A 17,821-nucleotide genomic window follows, 5' to 3' on the forward strand; every position below is an offset into this window, starting at 1 on the left:
CATGCGGTCACTCCTCACTTTTACCCTGCACTCTGGTGTTTCACACTCTGGTCTTTCCTTGCTTTGTGTTTCACAAAAACGACTTCTCGAAGCACAGAAAAAAAGTGATTCTGTGCTTTGGTGATTGCAGAGTGTTTGGTTCAACAAGTCTGAGAGATGTGGTTTATTGAGGGGGAAGGAGAAGGGGGTTAGTGGTATGCTTTTGGTCTGATGGATACTAATGTAACAGGTGTACAGGATGGAGGTGAGGGTTTTGGTTCTGAATTCTAGGAATGTAACAGGTGTACAGGATGAAGGTGAGGGTTTTGGTTCTGAATTCTAGGAATGTAACAGGTGTACAGGATGAAGGTGAGGGTTTTGGTTCTGAATTCTCAGAATGCAATAGGTGTACAGCATGAAGGTGAGGGTTTTGGTTCTGAATGATAGGAATGTAACAGGTGTACAGGATGAAGGTGAGGGTTTTGCTTCTGAATGATAGGAATGTAACAGGTGTACAGGATGGAGGTGAGGGTTTTGGTTCTGAATGATAGGAATGTAACAGGTGTACAGGATGGAGGTGAGGGTTTTGGTTCTGAATGATAAGAATGTAACAGGTGTACAGGATGGAGGTGAGGGTTTTGGTTCTGAATTCTCAGAATGCAATAGGTGTACAGCATGAAGGTGAGGGTTTTGGTTCTGAATGATAGGAATGTAACAGGTGTACAGGATGAAGGTGAGGGTTTTGGTTCTGAATTCTCAGAATGCAATAGGTGTACAGCATGAAGGTGAGGGTTTTGGTTCTGAATGATAGGAATGTAACAGGTGTACAGGATGAAGGTGAGGGTTTTGCTTCTGAATGATAGGAATGTAACAGGTGTACAGGATGGAGGTGAGGGTTTTGGTTCTGAATGATAGGAATGTAACAGGTGTACAGGATGGAGGTGAGGGTTTTGGTTCTGAATGACAGTAATAATAATTAGTGGTGGTCGGCAGCCGTGGGGGAGATCAAAAGGGCGGATAGGTATGGGAGAGATTGGGGGGCGAGCAGGTTTGAGATAGATCGGTTGTCAACCAGGTCTCTTCTGGCCTTGCTTTCCCTGCTCGTTTATATTTCGTCCGGATTCTTCGAATAATCCCATCTTGGCTATCCTTCCAATATCCAGAGTGACAGCTCACCTTCACTCCCTTGTTTGTTTGTGCCCACCTGTGGAATGAACTGAATATTTACCTGTATCAGCACTCGTGATCACAAAATCAAATCGTTCTTTCTGCAGAGAATGCTTTTTTTCATTTTGTGTACATTGTCGAGGCTCGTGAAAGGACTGGAGCAGAATGGCGTGCAATAAAATGGAAAGTGGGAACCCAACAGCAGATTTGAAGTGACAGTGAGAGGAGGGGGAGGACATGTGGGGGTGAGCAAGCTGAATACAAGCTGAACGGACACAGCAAGAACTGGACGGGGATAGTGGGGATGAAACAAAAGGAACAAATCAACCGAGAAGTAACAAATGAAAAAGATTGAGGGAAAGGGGGGAAAAAAATCACAATAACTTGGGAATGGGGTAATTTGGGGTTCAAGAGATCATGAGTGTGGATGGGGGCGGTGTCCAGGATGGAGGTGGATGACCTGAAGAAGTAGTGGTGAACAGGTCTTGAAATCTGGAGGGAAGAATGGGACCGAACAGACTCGGGAAGTTGTTTTCACAGGTGAGAAAATGGAGGACCAAATGAGTGGAGGTGAGCAATGAATCTGGATTTTGGGAGGGTAGCACTAAGTCTGTATTTTGGGAGGCGAGCAGTGAGCCTGGATTTTGGGAGGTGAGCAGTGAGCCTGGATCTTGAGGTGAGCAGTGAGCCTGGATTTTGGGAGGTGAGCAGTGAGTCTGGATTTTGGGAGGTTAGCACTGAGTCTATTTTGGGAGGTGAGCAGTGAGCCTGGATTTTGGGAGGTGAGCAGTGAGCCTGGATTTTGGGAGGTGAGCAGTGAGCCTGGATTTTGGGAGGTGAGCAGTGAGCCTGGATTTTGGGAGGTTAGCATTGAGTCTGTATTTTGGGAGGTGAGCATTGAGCCTGTATTTTTGGAGGTGAGCATTGAGTCTGTATTTTGGGAGGTGCGTAGTGAGCCTGGATTTTGGGAGGTTCGCAGTGAGGCTGGATTTTGGGAGGTTAGCATTTACTCTGTATTTTGCAAGGTGAGCAGTGAGTCTGGATTTTGTGAGGTTAGCACCGAGTCTGTATTTTGGGAGGTGAGCAGTGAGCCTGGATTTTGGGAGGTGAGCAGTGAGCCTGGATCTTGGGAGGTGATCAGTGAGCCTGGATTTTGGGAGGTGAGCAGTGAGTCTGGATTTTGGGAGGTTAGCACTGAGTCTATTTTGGGAGGTGAGCAGTGAGCTTGAATTTTGGGAGGTGAGCAGTGAGCTTGGATTTTTGGAGGTGAGCAGTGAGCCTGGATTTTGGGAGGTTAGCATTGAGTCTGTATTTTGGGAGGTGAGCATTGAGTCTGTATTTTGGGAGGTGCGTAGTGAGCCTGGATTTTGGGAGGTTCGCAGTGAGGCTGGATTTTGGGAGGTTAGCATTCACTCTGTATTTTGCAAGGTGAGCAGTGAGTCTGGATTTTGTGAGGTTAGCACCGAGTCTGTATTTTGGGAGGCGAGCAGTGAGCCTGGATTTTTGGAGGTGAGCAGTGTGTCTAGATTTTGCGAGGTGAGCAGTGAGTCTATTTTGGGAGGTGAGCAGTGAGCCTGGATCTTGGGAGGTGAGCATTGAGCCTGGATTTTGGGAGGTTAGCATTGAGTCTGTATTTTGGGAGGTGAGCAGTGAGCCTGTATTTTTGGAGGTGAGCATTGAGTCTATTTTGGGAGGTGAGTAGTGAGCCTGGATTTTGGGAGGTTCGCAGTGAGCCTGGATTTTGGGAGGTTAGCAGTTAGTCTGTATTTTGCAAGGTGAGCAGTGAGTCTGGATTTTGTGAGGTTAGCACCGAGTCTGTATTTTGGGAGGTGAGCAGTGAGCCTGGATTTTGGGAGGTGAGCAGTGAGCCTGGGTTTTTGGAGGTGAGCAGTGAGTCTGGATTTTGTGAGGTGAGCAGTGAGTCTATTTTGGGAGGTGAGCATTGAGCCTGTATTTTGGGAGGTGAGCATTGAGCCTGTATTTTGGGAGGTGAGCAGTGAGCCTGTATTTTGGGAGGTGAGCAGTGAGCCTGGATTTTGGGAGGTGAGCAGTGAGCCTGGATTTTGGGAGGTGAGCAGTGAGCCTGGATTTTGGGAGGTGAGCAGTGAGCCTGGATTTTGGGAGGTGAACAGTGAGCCTGGATTTTGGGAGGTTAGCATTGAGTCTGTATTTTGGGAGGTCAGCAGTGAGCCTGTATTTTTGGAGGTGAGCAGTGAGCCTGTATTTTTGGAGGTGAGCATTGAGTCTATTTTGGGAGGTGAGTAGTGAGCCTGGATTTTGGGAGGTTCGCAGTGAGCCTGGATTTTGGGATGTTTGCATTTAGTCTGTATTTTGCAAGGTGAGCAGTGAGTCTGGATTTTGTGAGGTTAGCATTGAGTCTGTATTTTGCAAGGTGAGCAGTGAGCTTGGATTTTGCGAGGTGAGCAGTGAGTCTGGATTTTTGGGATCATTAATTGTCATCTGTTCCCCATATCACAACATCTGACGTAATTTGCTGTACTTGTGGTTTGTTGTTTTTATTTTCATTGCGCTTTTCAAGCAAAACATATTGCTCGTAAATCTGATGATGTTTACAATGTTGATGGAATTTATTATTTCTCAAAAAATTGAGTTAAGCCAGTCCTTCAAAATCTGTTGCTTATTTCATACCTCCTCTCTGGACCTTTTGTCCAGGTAACCCCTTTTCGGACCTTTTGTCCAGGTAACCCCTTTTCGGACCTTTTGTCCAGGTAACCCCTTTTCGGACCTTTTGTCCAGGTACCCCCTCTCCGGTTCTGTTGTCCGGGTACCATTACCACCAGATACAATCCACACAAGCAATATCATACATTCGGACAACACAAATGCCTGTGATAATATAGTTTATCGAATTTACATTTCAGTTTCATTGACGTTAAGCAAGAACTGAATAGTGAGTAGTGACACTACTCTCTGTGAATGTGACCGACGTGCTTTGTTCTCGAGCAGGTGCACAACGTATGGAATGATCGGTGATGGTTTTAATCTGAAAAGGTTGTTTTGATTTAATATCTGTGTTATCAAGAATCCTCTTCCAGGTGGGTCGTTATTGTAACAAATATCATCAGAACCTTGACATCCGTATCTGACAATGGAGGAACTCCTCTCGCCACTGTCGAACAACACGGTAATGTGGATGACGGTGTGACACGCAAACAACACAGTAACCTGAGTGACAGTGTGACAAGCAATCAACATGATAACCTGAGTGATGCTGTGACCCATAAATGACACAATAACCAAGTGACGTTGTGACAAACAAACAACACGATAACCTGAGTGATGGTGTGACAAACAAACAACATGATAATCTGAGTGACGGTATGACACACAAACAACACGATAACCTGAGTGATGATGTATCACACAAACAACACGATAACCTGAGTGACAGTGTGACACACAAACAACATGATAAGCTGAGTGATGGTGTGACACACAAACAACACGATAACCTAAGTGATGGCGTGATACACAAACAACAGGATAACTTGAGTGACGGTGTGACACACAAACAACACAATAGCTTGAGTGACACTGTGATAAACAAACAAACAACACGATAATCTAGTGGTGTGACAAACAAACAACACAATAACCTGAGTGATGCTGTGACACACAAACAACACCATAACCTGAGTGACGCTGTGACACACAAACAACACGATAACCTGAGTGACAGTGTGGCACACAACGGCAGCTAATTAATTTGTTGCTAATCATTCGGTTCGTCTTGATTATTGGGCTGTTGCCATGATGGATTGGAATTGTTGTGAGGGGTTCTTATTTCTGCCTTTATACAATTTGTCCATTTCCATGAATTGAGTTTTGAGTTCCATATCAATGGATATTCCCATTAATTGAGATGAAAGGCACTGAACTTGAAACTTTGTAAAGCATACAAGGGTTTCTCTGCAGTACTAATGGTGTTATGTCACTCTCACTCTCACTCTCACTCTCTGCCTCTCTCTCTCTCTCTGCCTCTCTCTCTCTCTCTCTCTGCCTCTCTCTCTCTCTCTGCCTCTCTCTTGCTCTCTCTCTCTCTCTCTCTCTCTCTCTCTCTCTCTCTCTCTCTCTCTCTCTCTCTCTCTCTCTTGCTCTCTGCCTCTCTCTCTCTGCCTCTCTCTCTCTCTTGCTCTCTGCCTCTCTCTCTCTGCCTCTCTCTCTCCCTGTCTCTCTCTCTCCCCCTTTCTCCACCACTACTCTCTATCTCCTCCACCACCACTCTCTCTCTCCTCCACACACCCACCTCTCCTCTTTGTCTCTCTCACCATCCTCCCACCTTCCCTACCCATCCTCCGTTTTTCCCCTCCCCCCTTTCCTCTCTATCCCTACCCAACTCTTTTACCTCTCTCACATTCTTCCCCACCCTCTCCCTCTTTATATATATATTTTTTTTCTTTCTCTTGTAGTCATGAAGAACGGCTTTTCTAAAACTGTGACCGATGAAGGGCGACGACAGGAAACTGCTGCAACTACAATCCACAGAGACTTGTCCAGTGGCTGCTAGACAACACAACATGCCACCCATAAAGAATTTGGAGTTAGATTTGATCGTCGATTGGTTTGAGTCCGGTTTTTGTTGGAAAATGACATTGGTGTGGTGAGACTGAACCCGTGTGCGGCAGGAGGGAGCAGAATTTGAACCAACCCCCTTTTCCAGTCATCACATCCCCTTTGCTTTGCACCTTTCCCACAATACAGTAAGAGAAAAGAAATCTGTGCTTTATATTCGTTTTTTATATTAGTGATCTGTGCTCTGTACGCCTAGGTTTATAATCGTGGAGCACAACACGCTCCATCGATGACAGTAGTCGCGGATAGCAATACACTTCATTGACGGCGTCGGTCATTGAGAACAGCGCTCTCCATCGATGGCGTCGGTCATGGAGAACAGCACTCTCTGTCAATGGCGTCGGTCATGGAGAACAGCACTCTCTGTCGATGGCGTCGGTCATGGAGAGCAGCGCTCTCCGTCGATGGCGTCGGTCGTGGAGAACAGCGCTCTCCCTTGATGGCATTAGTCTTGGAGAGCAGTGCTCTCCGTCGATGGCGTCAGTCATGGAGAGCAGCACTCTCTGTCAATGGCATCGTTCGTGGAGAACAGCGCTCTCTGTCGATGGCATCGTTCGTGGACAACAGCGCTCGCTGTCGATGGCGGCGGTTTTGGAGAACAGCGCTCTCCCTCGATGGTGTCGCCATGAAGGGCAGCACTCTCCGTCGATGGCATCGGTCATGGAGAACAGCGCTCTCCGTCGATGGCGTCGGTCTTGGAGAACAGCGCTCTCTGTCGATGGCGTCGGTCGTGGAGAACAGCGCCCTCTGTCGATGGCGTCGGTCATGGAGAACAGCGCTCTCTGTCGATGGCGTCGGTCGTGGAGGACAGCGCCCTCTGTCGATGGCGTCGGTCGTGGAGAACAGCACCCTCTGTCTATGGCGTCGGTCGTGGAGAACAGCGCTCTCCGTCGATGGCGTCGGTCTTGGAGAACAGCGCCCTCTGTCGATGGCGTCGGTCTTGGAGAACAGCGCCCTCTGTCGATGGCGTCGGTCGTGGAGAACAGCGCTCTCCGTCGATGCCGTCGGTCGTGGAGAACAGCGCTCTCCGTCGATGCCGTCGGTCGTGGAGAACAGCGCTCTCCGTCGATGGCGTCTGTCTTGAAGAACAGCGCTCTCCGTCGATGGCGTCGGTCTTGGAGAACAGCGCTCTCCGTCGATGGCGTCGGTCGTGGAGAACAGCGCTCTACGTCGATGGCGTCTGTCTTGGAGAACAGCGCTCTCCGTCGATGGCGTCGGTCTTGGAGAACAGCGCTCTCCGTCGATGGCGTCGGTCGTGGAGAACAGTGCTCTCCGTCGATGGCGTCGGTCGTGGAGAACAGCGCTCTCCCTCGATGGCGTTGGTCGTGGAGAACAGCGCTCTCCGTCGATGGCGTCGGTCTTGGAGAACAGCGCTCTCCGTCGATGGCGTCGGTCGTGGAGAACAGCGCTCTCTGTCAATGGCGTCGGTCGTGGAGAACAGCGCCCTCTGTCGATGGCGTCGGTCGTGGAGAACAGCGCTCTCCGTCGATGGCGTCGGTCGTGGAGAACAGCGCTCTCCGTCGATGGCGTCGGTCGTGGAGAACAGCGCTCTCCGTCGATGGCGTCGGTCGTGGAGAACAGCGCTCTCCCTCGATGGCGTTGGTCGTGAAGAATAGCTATGGACGGCAGTCATCGTGTCGCATAAATGTGCTTCATCGTGCTGTCGTCATGGATCGCAACACATTCCATCAATGACGGTAGTTGTTGAGAGTAACATGCACCATTGTTGGCTGTCATTAGCACTCCTCGTAGAACATTGATACATTGATTGTTTTTTTCATGATTTGGCCTTTGCTGCAGAAGTTGTTTTGGAAAGATGTGGAGTGGTATGGTTGTGCAAGTGGGGGAGAGAGAGAGAGAGAGACCAAGATGGGTCTTGGTTGTATATATTTATTTTGTATGACAGTGATTACCGAAACGAGCTGTGTTTGTACTCGCACACCAAACTGTAGAATCCACAGGTGAATGTTGTGAGTTTTGTTAATGATGTTGATAACTCGGCACATTAAAATCTTCCTTTTTACTTTCATATGAAACTCACGCTTCGTTCGCAAAACAGATGAATACGTCTGCCTCGGATTAATACCTCTGTCTAAATGAGATCAAGTTTGTTCTTTCGGCAGTTTGTCCACCCAGTGCACCATTCGAATCGTTTATTGCATTTGAAAACTAATCAATTGTCAATTCAATGAATTATTTTTACTCATATAAAAACTTTTGTGTCCTTCATTTAGTCAATATGTACCACAATGTCACGTTAAATGGGAGTGCTTCTGTATTCACCTCACCACAATTGTTAGCGATGGATCAATAAATTTATGGCAAATGGTTCACCGAGACAAGTGGAGATTGGTCAAGTCCATTTAGAAGTCTCGTGTTGTCTCACAAGGAGTTCACCTTTTTCTTTTGACCTTTCTACTTGCTAGTACAAGCTGTTAGATTCTGTGGTTGTTCACTGTTTCCCACATTAACCACGATGTTACGCGGTGGATTGTTGGTACTCGAGTGGGACTTCATCAAGCTGATGGGGACACATTTGTAATTTGAACGAAGAGTCTGATAGGTCCACTCGTAAGCCGGATGACCGTTTTGTGTCGCTGCAATCATCCATTTTAGTTCTCTTTTGAGATGCCTCTTCACCGAGTGTTTTGACATTTGAGGACATTGCGGAGTTGTGAACATGATGAACGGTCCATTCGAGCTACGACGAGACACTTCCTGCTGCCTCCCCTTCAGGTGAATGGTGCAGGGCCACCAGACGAGCCAGCAAAGCAGAGATGTTGAAAACATCTTTGCCCCAATGAACCTGTAGTTGGTACTGACCTGCCCTTTGAATCTCTGCAAGTGTTTAGGTTTCTAAATATCCTTTCCATTAATGTGGCAGATCGAAGCGGTCCACGAGCTGCTAAGGGACCTGATGCTGCTCAGAGGGACGACAAGCATTTCCAGTATGGCTTTGTGCAATGCAAATGTTTTGTAGAAATGGATTTCAATAAAGTGCACTATTCCTACCATGTGAACACGTGTTCGAATTGTACAACTACGTAGCGTGCTTTCCCAGTAACTACCTCCTTTATGGAGTGAGAGATTGGTGAAACCTACAAGCTTGTGGCCCTTCAAATGCTAGGTCATGGGTAAGTAAGAGCAACAGGAGCTCACCTTGGATCTACCTGACCAAGTTGTCCAGGCTAAATGGGCATCTCTGCACTATTAGTCATCTGTCTTTCCCTTGCGGTATAAAGGGCCATCCATTTATTACATCTGCATGGGGGCTAAAGGTGGAAAATCGAAATTGAGAAAAGAAAGAGAGTGGGTGGGGGGATAGAGGCAGGGAAAGGAGTTTGGAGTTGTGGGGGTGAGAGGGTCCAAATTTCCCATAATTTATAGACAGATGGTGTTAAAAAAATCAGCTTTCTCATTTTGGGTTCAAAAGAGACGAAGAGCGACCACGTCGTGGAACCAGCTTGAGGCTGATGAGTCGGAGAGCGTGGCACGAAACTCTGATGGTTTTCTGGTCCCACCGAGAGGAGAATACTTTGTTGAAGAGCAAGAGATATGTTGTTTCAATGTCACATGATTGGGTATGCAAGGCAACTTGGAGCTATGGCCACAGGAGGAGCTCGCATGCCTGCGATGAAGAGAACTCGATTACTCAAGACATCCTCTTTGTTTGTCGCAACGAGATAGTCTTTTAAACCAGTATGAGGTTTGTGAATAAATGCGCCTGGGCATTGCTGGAGACTCGTCTGGTGCACCCGTCCGCTGGGCGGAGCGACCTTATAAACCCGCCCACGAGACGGAGCAAAACTCCCAAAGAGCCACCTCCGAAGGAATTGCCTCGTTGTGCGTGGGTGGAGAAAGATGCGAAATGGACCCTGCGCACCTGCGTTGGATCCGAGAGCGCATCTCTTGTCCGTGAAGTCAGAGGAGATCACTCAACCGCACAAGGCAGGGAGACCATTGTGCCTTGTTCGGGTTGGTGGTGGAGGTGTTGTGGCGTGTCTGCCAAGGAAGGATTCATTCAGACAACGTTTGGAAGGAGGGGTATCTCCTTGGAAGGGGAGGTATGTGGGTTGAGAGAATACGGGATCGTGTTCGGATCTCCTTCCACGTGGGTATGGGGTGGAAATGGGATCGTGTTTTATCGGGTCTACATACAGAGCGGATGATACATCATCATATTGTGATTCCACGGTGGAACAGGTAATACGGCGTCACGTGCTGATGGTTCTTTGGTGGAACCGGTGATACGGGGTCATGATCTGATGGTTCTTCGGTGGAACCGGTGATACGAGGTCATGATCTGATGGTTCTTTGGTGGAACCGATGATACGGGGTCATGATCTGATGGTTCTTCGGTGTAACCGGTGACACAAGGTCATGTTCTGAGGGTTATTCGGTGGAACAGATGATAAGGGGTCATAATCTGATGATGTTTTTGGTGGAACCGGTGACACGGGTCATGATCTGATGGTTCTTCGGTGGAACTGGTGATACAGGGTCATGATCTGATGGTTCTATGGTGGAACCAGTGACACAAGGTCATGTTCTGAGGGTTATTCGGTGGAACAGGTGATATGGGGTCATGATCTGATGGCTTTTTTTTTGTGGAACCGGTGATATGGGGTCATGATCTGATGGTTCTTCAGTGGAACTGGTGATCCGGGTCATGATCTGATGGTTCTTCAGTGGAACCGGTGATTCGGGTCATGATCTGATGGTTCTACGGTGGAACTGGTGACATAAGGTCATGTTCTGAGGGTTATTTGGTGGAACAGGTGATTTGGATCATGATCTGACGTTTTTTTTGGTGGAACCGGTGATACGGGGTCATGATCTGGTGGTTCTTCGGTGGAACCGATAATACGGGGTCATGATCTGATGGTTCTTCGGTGTAACTGGTGACACAAGGTCATGTTCTGAGGGTTATTCAGTGGAACAGATGATAAGGGGTCATAATCTGATGATGTTTTTGGTGGAACCGGTGACACGGGTCATGATCTGATGGTTCTTCGGTGGAACTGGTGATACAGGGTCATGATCTGATGGTTTTATGGTGGAACCGGTGACGCAAGGTCATGTTCCGAGGGTTATCCGGTGGAACAGGTGATATGGGGTCATGAGCTGATGGTTCTTTGGTGGAACCGGTGATACGGGGTCATGAACTGTTGGTTCTATGGTGGAACCAGTGACACAAGGTCATGTTCTGATGGTTATTTGGTGGAACCGGTGATACGGAGTCATGATCTGATGGTTCTTCGGTGGAACCGGTGATACGGGGTCATGATCTGATGGTTCTATGGTGGAACCAGTGACATAAGGTCATGTTCTGAGGGTTATTCGGTGGAACAGGTGATATGGGGTCATGATCTGATGGCTTTTTTTGTGGAACCGGTGATATGGGGTCATGATCTGATGGTTCTTCAGTGGAACTGGTGATCCAGGTCATGATCTGATGGTTCTTCGGTGGAACCGGTGATTCGGGTCATGATCTGATGGTTCTATGGTGGAACTGGTGACAAGGTCATGTTCTGAGGGTTATTTGGTGGAACAGGTGATTTGGATCATGATCTGACGTTTTTGGTGGAACTGGTGATACGGGGTCATGATCTGATGGTTTTTTTTGGTGGAACCGGTGATATGGGGTCATGATCTGATGGTTCTACGGTGGCACAGGTGATTCGGGTCATGATCTGATGGTTTTTTGGTGGAACCAGTGATACGGGGTCATGATCTGATGGTTTTTTTTGGTGGAACTGGTGATATGGGGTCATGATCTGATGGTCCTTAGGTGGAATCGGTGAGAGGGGTTATGATCTGATGGTTCTATGGTGGAACCAGTGATTCGGGTCATGATCTGGTGGTTATTTGGAACCGTTGATATGGGGTCATGATCTGATGGTTCTATGGTGAAACCAGTGATATGTGGTCATGATCTGATGATTCTATGGTGGAACCGGTGACACAAGGTCATGTTCTGAGGGTTATTCGGTGGAACAGGTGATACGGGGTCATGATCTGATGGTTCTATGGTGGAACCGGTGATTCGGGTCATGATCTGATGGTTCTATGGTGGAACCGGTGACACAAGGTCATGTTCTGAGGGTTATTCGGTGGAACAGGTGATACGGGGTCATGATCTGGTGGTTCTTCGGTGGAACTGGTGACACAAGGTCATGTTCTGAGGGTTATTCGATGGAACAGGTGATACGGGGTCATGATCTGATGGTTCTATGGTGGAACCAATGATTCGGGTCATGATCTGATGGTTCTTTAGAACCGGTGATTCGGGTCATGATCTGATGGTTCTTCAGTGGAACACGTAACATGGCGTCATGTTTTGATAATTTTCCGTATAGAGAGGGTGATATGGGTCTTCACATGTTGGGGGACGGGGTCATGTTGTGTTGGTGATGACACGGGGTCATGTTGTGTTGGTGATGACACGGGGTCATGTTGTGTTGGTGATGACATGGGGTCATGTTGTGTTGGTGATGACACGGGGTCATGTTGTGTTGGTGATGACACGGGGTCATGTTGTGTTGGTGATGACACGGGGTCATGTTGTGTTGGTGATGACACGGGGTCATGTTGTGTTGGTGATGACACGGGGTTATGTTGTGTTGGTGATGACACGGGGTCATGTTGTGTTGGTGATGACACGGGGTCATGTTGTGTTGGTGATGACACGGGGCCATCTTGTGTTGGTGATGACACGGGGTTATGTTGTGTTGGTGATGACACGGGGTCATGTTGTGTTGGTGATGACATGGGGTCATGTTGTGTTGGTGATGACACGGGGTTATGTTGTGTCGGTGATGACACGGGGTCATGTTGTGTCGGTGATGACACGGGGTCATGTTGTGTTGGTGATGACACGGGGTCATGTTGTGTCGGTGATGACACGGGGTCATGTTGTGTCGGTGATGACACGGGGTCATGTTGTGTCGGTGATGACACGGGGTCATGTTGTGTCGGTGATGACACGGGGTCATGTTGTGTCGGTGATGACACGGGGTCATGTTGTGTCGGTGATGACACGGGGTCATGTTGTGTCGGTGATGACACGGGGTCATGTTGTGTCGGTAATGACACGGGGTCATGTTGTGTCGGTGATGATACGGGGTCATGTGTCGGTGATGACACGGGTCATGTTGTGTCGGTGATGACATGGGGTCATGTTGTGTTGGTGATGACACGGGGTCATGTTGTGTTGGTGATGATACGGGGTCATGTGTCGGTGATGACACGGGTCATGTTGTGTCGGTGATGACACGGGGTCATGTTGTGTTGGTGATGACACGGGGTCATGTTGTGTTGGTGATGACATGGGGTCATGTTGTGTTGGTGATGACACGGGGTTATGTTGTGTTGGTGATGACATGGGGTCATGTTGTGTTGGTGATGACACGGGGTCATGTTGTGTCGGTGATGACACGGGGTCATGTTGTGTTGGTGATGACACGGGGTCATGTTGTGTTGGTGATGACACGGGGTTATGTTGTGTTGGTGATGACACTGATCCACGACATACACCTCCGCTCTGTAATACCAGATCCACGACACACACCTCCGCTCCATAGTACCTGATCCATGAGAAAATATCGGGCTGAACACATGTTTGAGATATCACGCTATACAGCACTCCATCGTGTTTTGCCCCCTCTCTCAATGGTGAAGAATCACTTCAAAAATTTAATAACTCTCGTATCCAGATCCGGATTCGGATCTTCACCAAAACCGAACCAGCTCATCCTTGTCACACACCCAACCTGTCCATCAAGATTTATCGAGATCCGTCCACAACTATGTTGAGGCATTGTGCACATAGACAGGCAGACAGAAAGGGGTGAAAACACAACCTCCTTCACCTTCGGTGGTGGACATAATGAATGACTACCTGCAATGTTGGTAAATAAGGCTCCACGACCTCCCACGCACCGCCTCCACCACATCCCACTCACCGCCTCCACCACATCCCACGCACCGCCTCCACCACATCCCGCGCACCGCCTCCACCACATCCCACGCACCACCTCCACCACATCCCACGCACCGCCTTCACCACAGCCCGAGAACCGCCTTCACCACATCCCATGTATAGTTTCCCTCGTGTTTTTTTTTTTTTAACCACAACCACCCCAACCTCCGAACCAATGTGGACCTGTAAACTGCTGACCAATCCCTAACCTCCAACCACCCTCTCCCCACATCCACCACTCTCCTCCAATATTTTATTTTATCTTTCTCTCCCTTATTACCTCCACCACCGAAGGTGAAGGAGGTCATGTTTTCACCCCTGTCTGTTTGTCTCTGTCTGTATACACGATCTCTCAAAAAGTTGTGGACGAATCTGGATACATCTTGGTGGACAGGTTGGGTGTGTGACAAGGACGAGCTGGTTCGGTTTTGGTGAAGGTCCGGATTGGGATCCGAACCTGATCATTTTAAAAGAGATTCTTCACCACTGAGAGAAAAGGCCAAAAACGATGGAGCGCTGTATAGCGTGATATCTCAACCCTGTATTGGGCCCGATATGTTCTCCTGGATCAGGCATTACCTGGTGGAGGTGTGCGCTCCACCAGGTGCCCTTCCAGTAGCCACTTTACTGCTCATCGCTGATGTATCCAATAATTCCTTGTTGGTTACCTGTGTTTCTCCCTCCACCTGTGAGTGAATATTCCTTTTTGCCAACTTTTGGCACGACCTGCAGCGGTCCACGACCTGCTGCGGTCCACGACCTGCTGCGGTCCACGACCTGCTGCGGTCCACGACCTGCTGCGGTCCACGACCTCCAGCGGTCCACGACCTGCTGCGGTCCACGACCTGCTGCGGTCCACGACCTGCTGCGGTCCACGACCTCCAGCGGTCCACGACCTGCTGTCCTCTTTTCTTTTAGCTCGTCCCATTCGTGTGGAAATGTGGAATGTCACCACAATGTGGTTAAATAATCCTTTAATGCTTGATGTTTCCATGGGAATCGCATGACTGGGATCTTGGGGTCCAGAGTTCGAGTTTAACCACAGACAGGTTTAATCATAAAGTTCCACCATGAACTGTGCAAGTATTTTCCTGACTTGTGGACCCGTTGTTCGGATGGACCAAATGTTCATCGGTCTTCACAGCCTTGTAGCACCACACCCTCCTGCTATACAGGTTGAGTAGTCACTTGCCTTTCACCAAGCACACGTCATGTACTTGGAGCTCGTTCTTGTTATTATCATATGATACTACTGGTATTATTATTGTTGTAAATATTATTCGTGTTAATTAATATATTCTTTGTTACAATGTTATCTTGTTTTTGTTATTTATTTTGTAATTACAATGCCATGCCCATGGTGGAAGGACGTATTAAGCTGCTTCATATGTCCCTCCACCATGGTGTGCATTAAAAACGTGTGAATCATAACGGATTTTTATATTTAATTAGCCTAATCAACTCAGGGGATCATGACGATCGTTTTGGTGCATCATGTTACACATCCGAACCTGTACGGAATGTCACGAAAACACACACACACACACACACACACACACACACACACACACACACACACACACACACACACACACACACACACACACACACACACACACACACACACACACACACACACACCATATCCATTTATAGTAGTTTTAAAGGGTCCACAGTGTTTTAGGAGTCTTTTGGGACATGTGGGTCTTTGAGGTCCTCTGGGTCTTTTGGAACCTCAAGAAGTTTAGGGTCTTCTGGGTTCTTAGGGAGTTTTGGGTACATTGGGTCTTCTGGGTCCTCAGAAACTTTTGGGTCCTCGGAGTCTTTTTGGTCCTCGGGGACTTTTTGGTCATCTGGGTCTTTTGAGTCCTCTGGGTCTTTTGTGTCCTTGGGGTCTTTGAGGTTTTTTTTGTGTCTTTTAGGTACTCCAGCTAGCAGGTCCACATGGGTTGAAACCGCTCCATGTCTTCTGGGTCTTTAGGGTGCTCAGGAACTTTTGGGTCTTTTGGGACATCAGGGTATTTTGGGACCTTGGGAACTTTTGGGTCCTCGGGAACATTTGGGTCTTTTGGGTCCTTGGAGTATTCAGGGGTTTTGAGGATCTTGGTAGTCTGAAAGTGTCTTCAAAGGTCGAAGGGGTCTCAGCAGTCAAAAGGATGAAAAGTTTTGTCTCATATGAGCCTTGACAATGTATTCCAAAAATTAAAATAAAAAAGTCCATCACAACAATGTATAATTAATGAATAGATGTAGGTAACAAAGACAAAAAGTATCATATACACACACACACACACACACACACACACACACACACACACACACACACACACACACACACACACACACACACACACACACACACACACACACACTCAAACGCACATATGCACACACAGGTGGAGATAACCATCAGTGGTGGCAGACGACACACACAAACACACAAACTGTTTGTCTCTCTCAGAAAAAAGAAAGACCCTGATAAGTTATTGATGGGAACTCTGAGGAACATATGTCGAAGGCGAAAAGGCGAATAGCTCTGTCTCTCTGTCTGTCTCTATGTCTCTCTGTCTCTTTCTCTTTGTCTGTCTCTCTCTGTCTTTGTCTGTCTCTCTCTGTCTTTGTCTGTCTCTCTCTCTCTCTCTCTCTCTCTCTCTCTCTCTGTCTCTCTCTGTCTCTCTCTCTCTCTCTCTCTGTCTCTCTGTCTGTCTCTCTCTCTCTCTCTCTCTCTCTCTGTCTCTCTGTCTCTCTGTCTCTCTGTCTCTCTGTCTCTCTGTCTCTCTGTCTCTCTGTCTCTCTGTCTCTCTGTCTCTCTGTCTCTCTGTCTCTCTGTCTCTCTCTGTCTCTCTCTGTCTCTCTCTGTCTCTCTCTGTCTCTCTGTCTCTCTGTCTCTCTGTCTCTCTGTCTCTCTGTCTCTCTCTGTCTCTCTCTGTCTCTCTCTGTCTCTCTCTGTCTCTCTCTGTCTCTCTCTGTCTCTCTCTGTCTCTCTCTGTCTCTCTCTGTCTCTCTCTGTCTCTCTCTCTCTCTCTCTGTCTCTCTCTCTGTCTTTCTCTGTCTTTCTCTCTGTCTTTCTCTCTGTCTTTCTCTCTCTCTCTCTCTCTGTCTTTCTCTCTGTCTTTCTCTCTGTCTTTTTCTCTGTCTCTTTCTCTGTCTCTGTCTCTGTCTCTCTCTCTCTCTCTCTCTCTCTCTCTCTCTCTCTCTCTCTCTCTCTCTCTCTCTCTCTCTCTCTCTCTCTCTCTGTCTCTGTCTCTGTCTCTGTCTCTGTCTCTGTCTCTGTCTCTGTCTCTGTCTCTGTCTCTGTCTCTGTCTCTGTCTCTGTCTCTGTCTCTGTCTCTTTTTCTCTCTGTCTCTCTGTCTCTGTCTCTGTCTCTCTGTCTCTCTGTCTCTCTCTGTCTCTCTGTCTCTCTCTGTCTCTATGTCTGTCTCTCTGTCTCTCTGTCTGTCTCTCTGTCTCTCTGTCTTACTCTGTCTCTTTCTCTCTGTCTTTGTCTGTCTCTCTCTCTGTCTTTGTCTGTCTCTCTCTGTCTTTGTCTGTCTCTCTCTATCTTTGTCTGTCTCTCTCTCTCTCTCTCTCTCTCTGTCTCTGTCTCTGTCTCTGTCTCTGTCTCTGTCTCTGTCTCTGTCTCTGTCTCTGTCTCTGTCTCTGTCTCTCTCTCTGTCTCTCTGTCTCTCTGTCTCTGTGTCTCTGTGTCTCTGTGTCTCTGTGTCTCTGCGTCTCTGTGTCTCTGTGTCTCTGTGTCTCTCTGTCTCTCTGTCTCTGTGTCTCTCTGTCTCTGTGTCTCTCTGTCTCTCTGTCTCTGTTTCTCTCTGTCTCTGTGTCTCTCTGTCTCTCTGTCTCTCTGTCTCTCTGTCTCTCTGTCTCTCTGTCTCTCTGTCTCTCTGTCTCTCTGTCTCTCTGTCTCTCTGTCTCTCTGTCTCTCTGTCTCTCTGTCTCTCTGTCTCTCTGTCTCTCTGTCTCTCTGTCTCTCTGTCTCTCTGTCTCTCTGTCTCTCTGTCTCTCTCTGTCTCTCTGTCTCTCTGTCTCTCTGTCTGTCTGTCTGTCTGTCTGTCTGTCTGTCTGTCTGTCTGTCTGTCTGTCTGTCTCTCTGTCTCTCTCTGGATATG

At 48.1% G+C, this 17,821-nt stretch overlaps 1 protein-coding gene across 4 annotated transcripts in view; it reads left to right on the forward strand.

The window, feature by feature from the left end:
- LOC147033714 (inosine-5'-monophosphate dehydrogenase 1-like) overlaps nucleotides 1-6,088 on the forward strand; it is a 51,804-nt gene extending 45,716 nt beyond the window's left edge. The window contains exons 15-16 of one of the 4 annotated variants that reach the window (XM_085871866.1): nucleotides 4,203-4,291; nucleotides 5,577-6,085. In XM_085871866.1, the coding sequence (XP_085727992.1) occupies nucleotides 4,203-4,291; nucleotides 5,577-5,674 (187 nt within the window). In that variant the 3' untranslated portion in view covers nucleotides 5,675-6,085. Of the gene's footprint in view, nucleotides 1-4,202; nucleotides 4,292-5,576 lie in introns of all 4 variants that reach the window. The other 3 variants (XM_085871868.1, XM_085871867.1, XM_085871869.1) reach the window with 3 other exon arrangements.
- Nucleotides 6,089-17,821: the final 11,733 nt, after the last annotated feature.

This window comes from Eptatretus burgeri, chromosome 2 (genome assembly GCF_056783735.1).
Source record: "Eptatretus burgeri isolate ZD-2024b chromosome 2, Ebu_testis_v1, whole genome shotgun sequence".
NCBI lineage: Eukaryota > Metazoa > Chordata > Myxini > Myxiniformes > Myxinidae > Eptatretus > Eptatretus burgeri.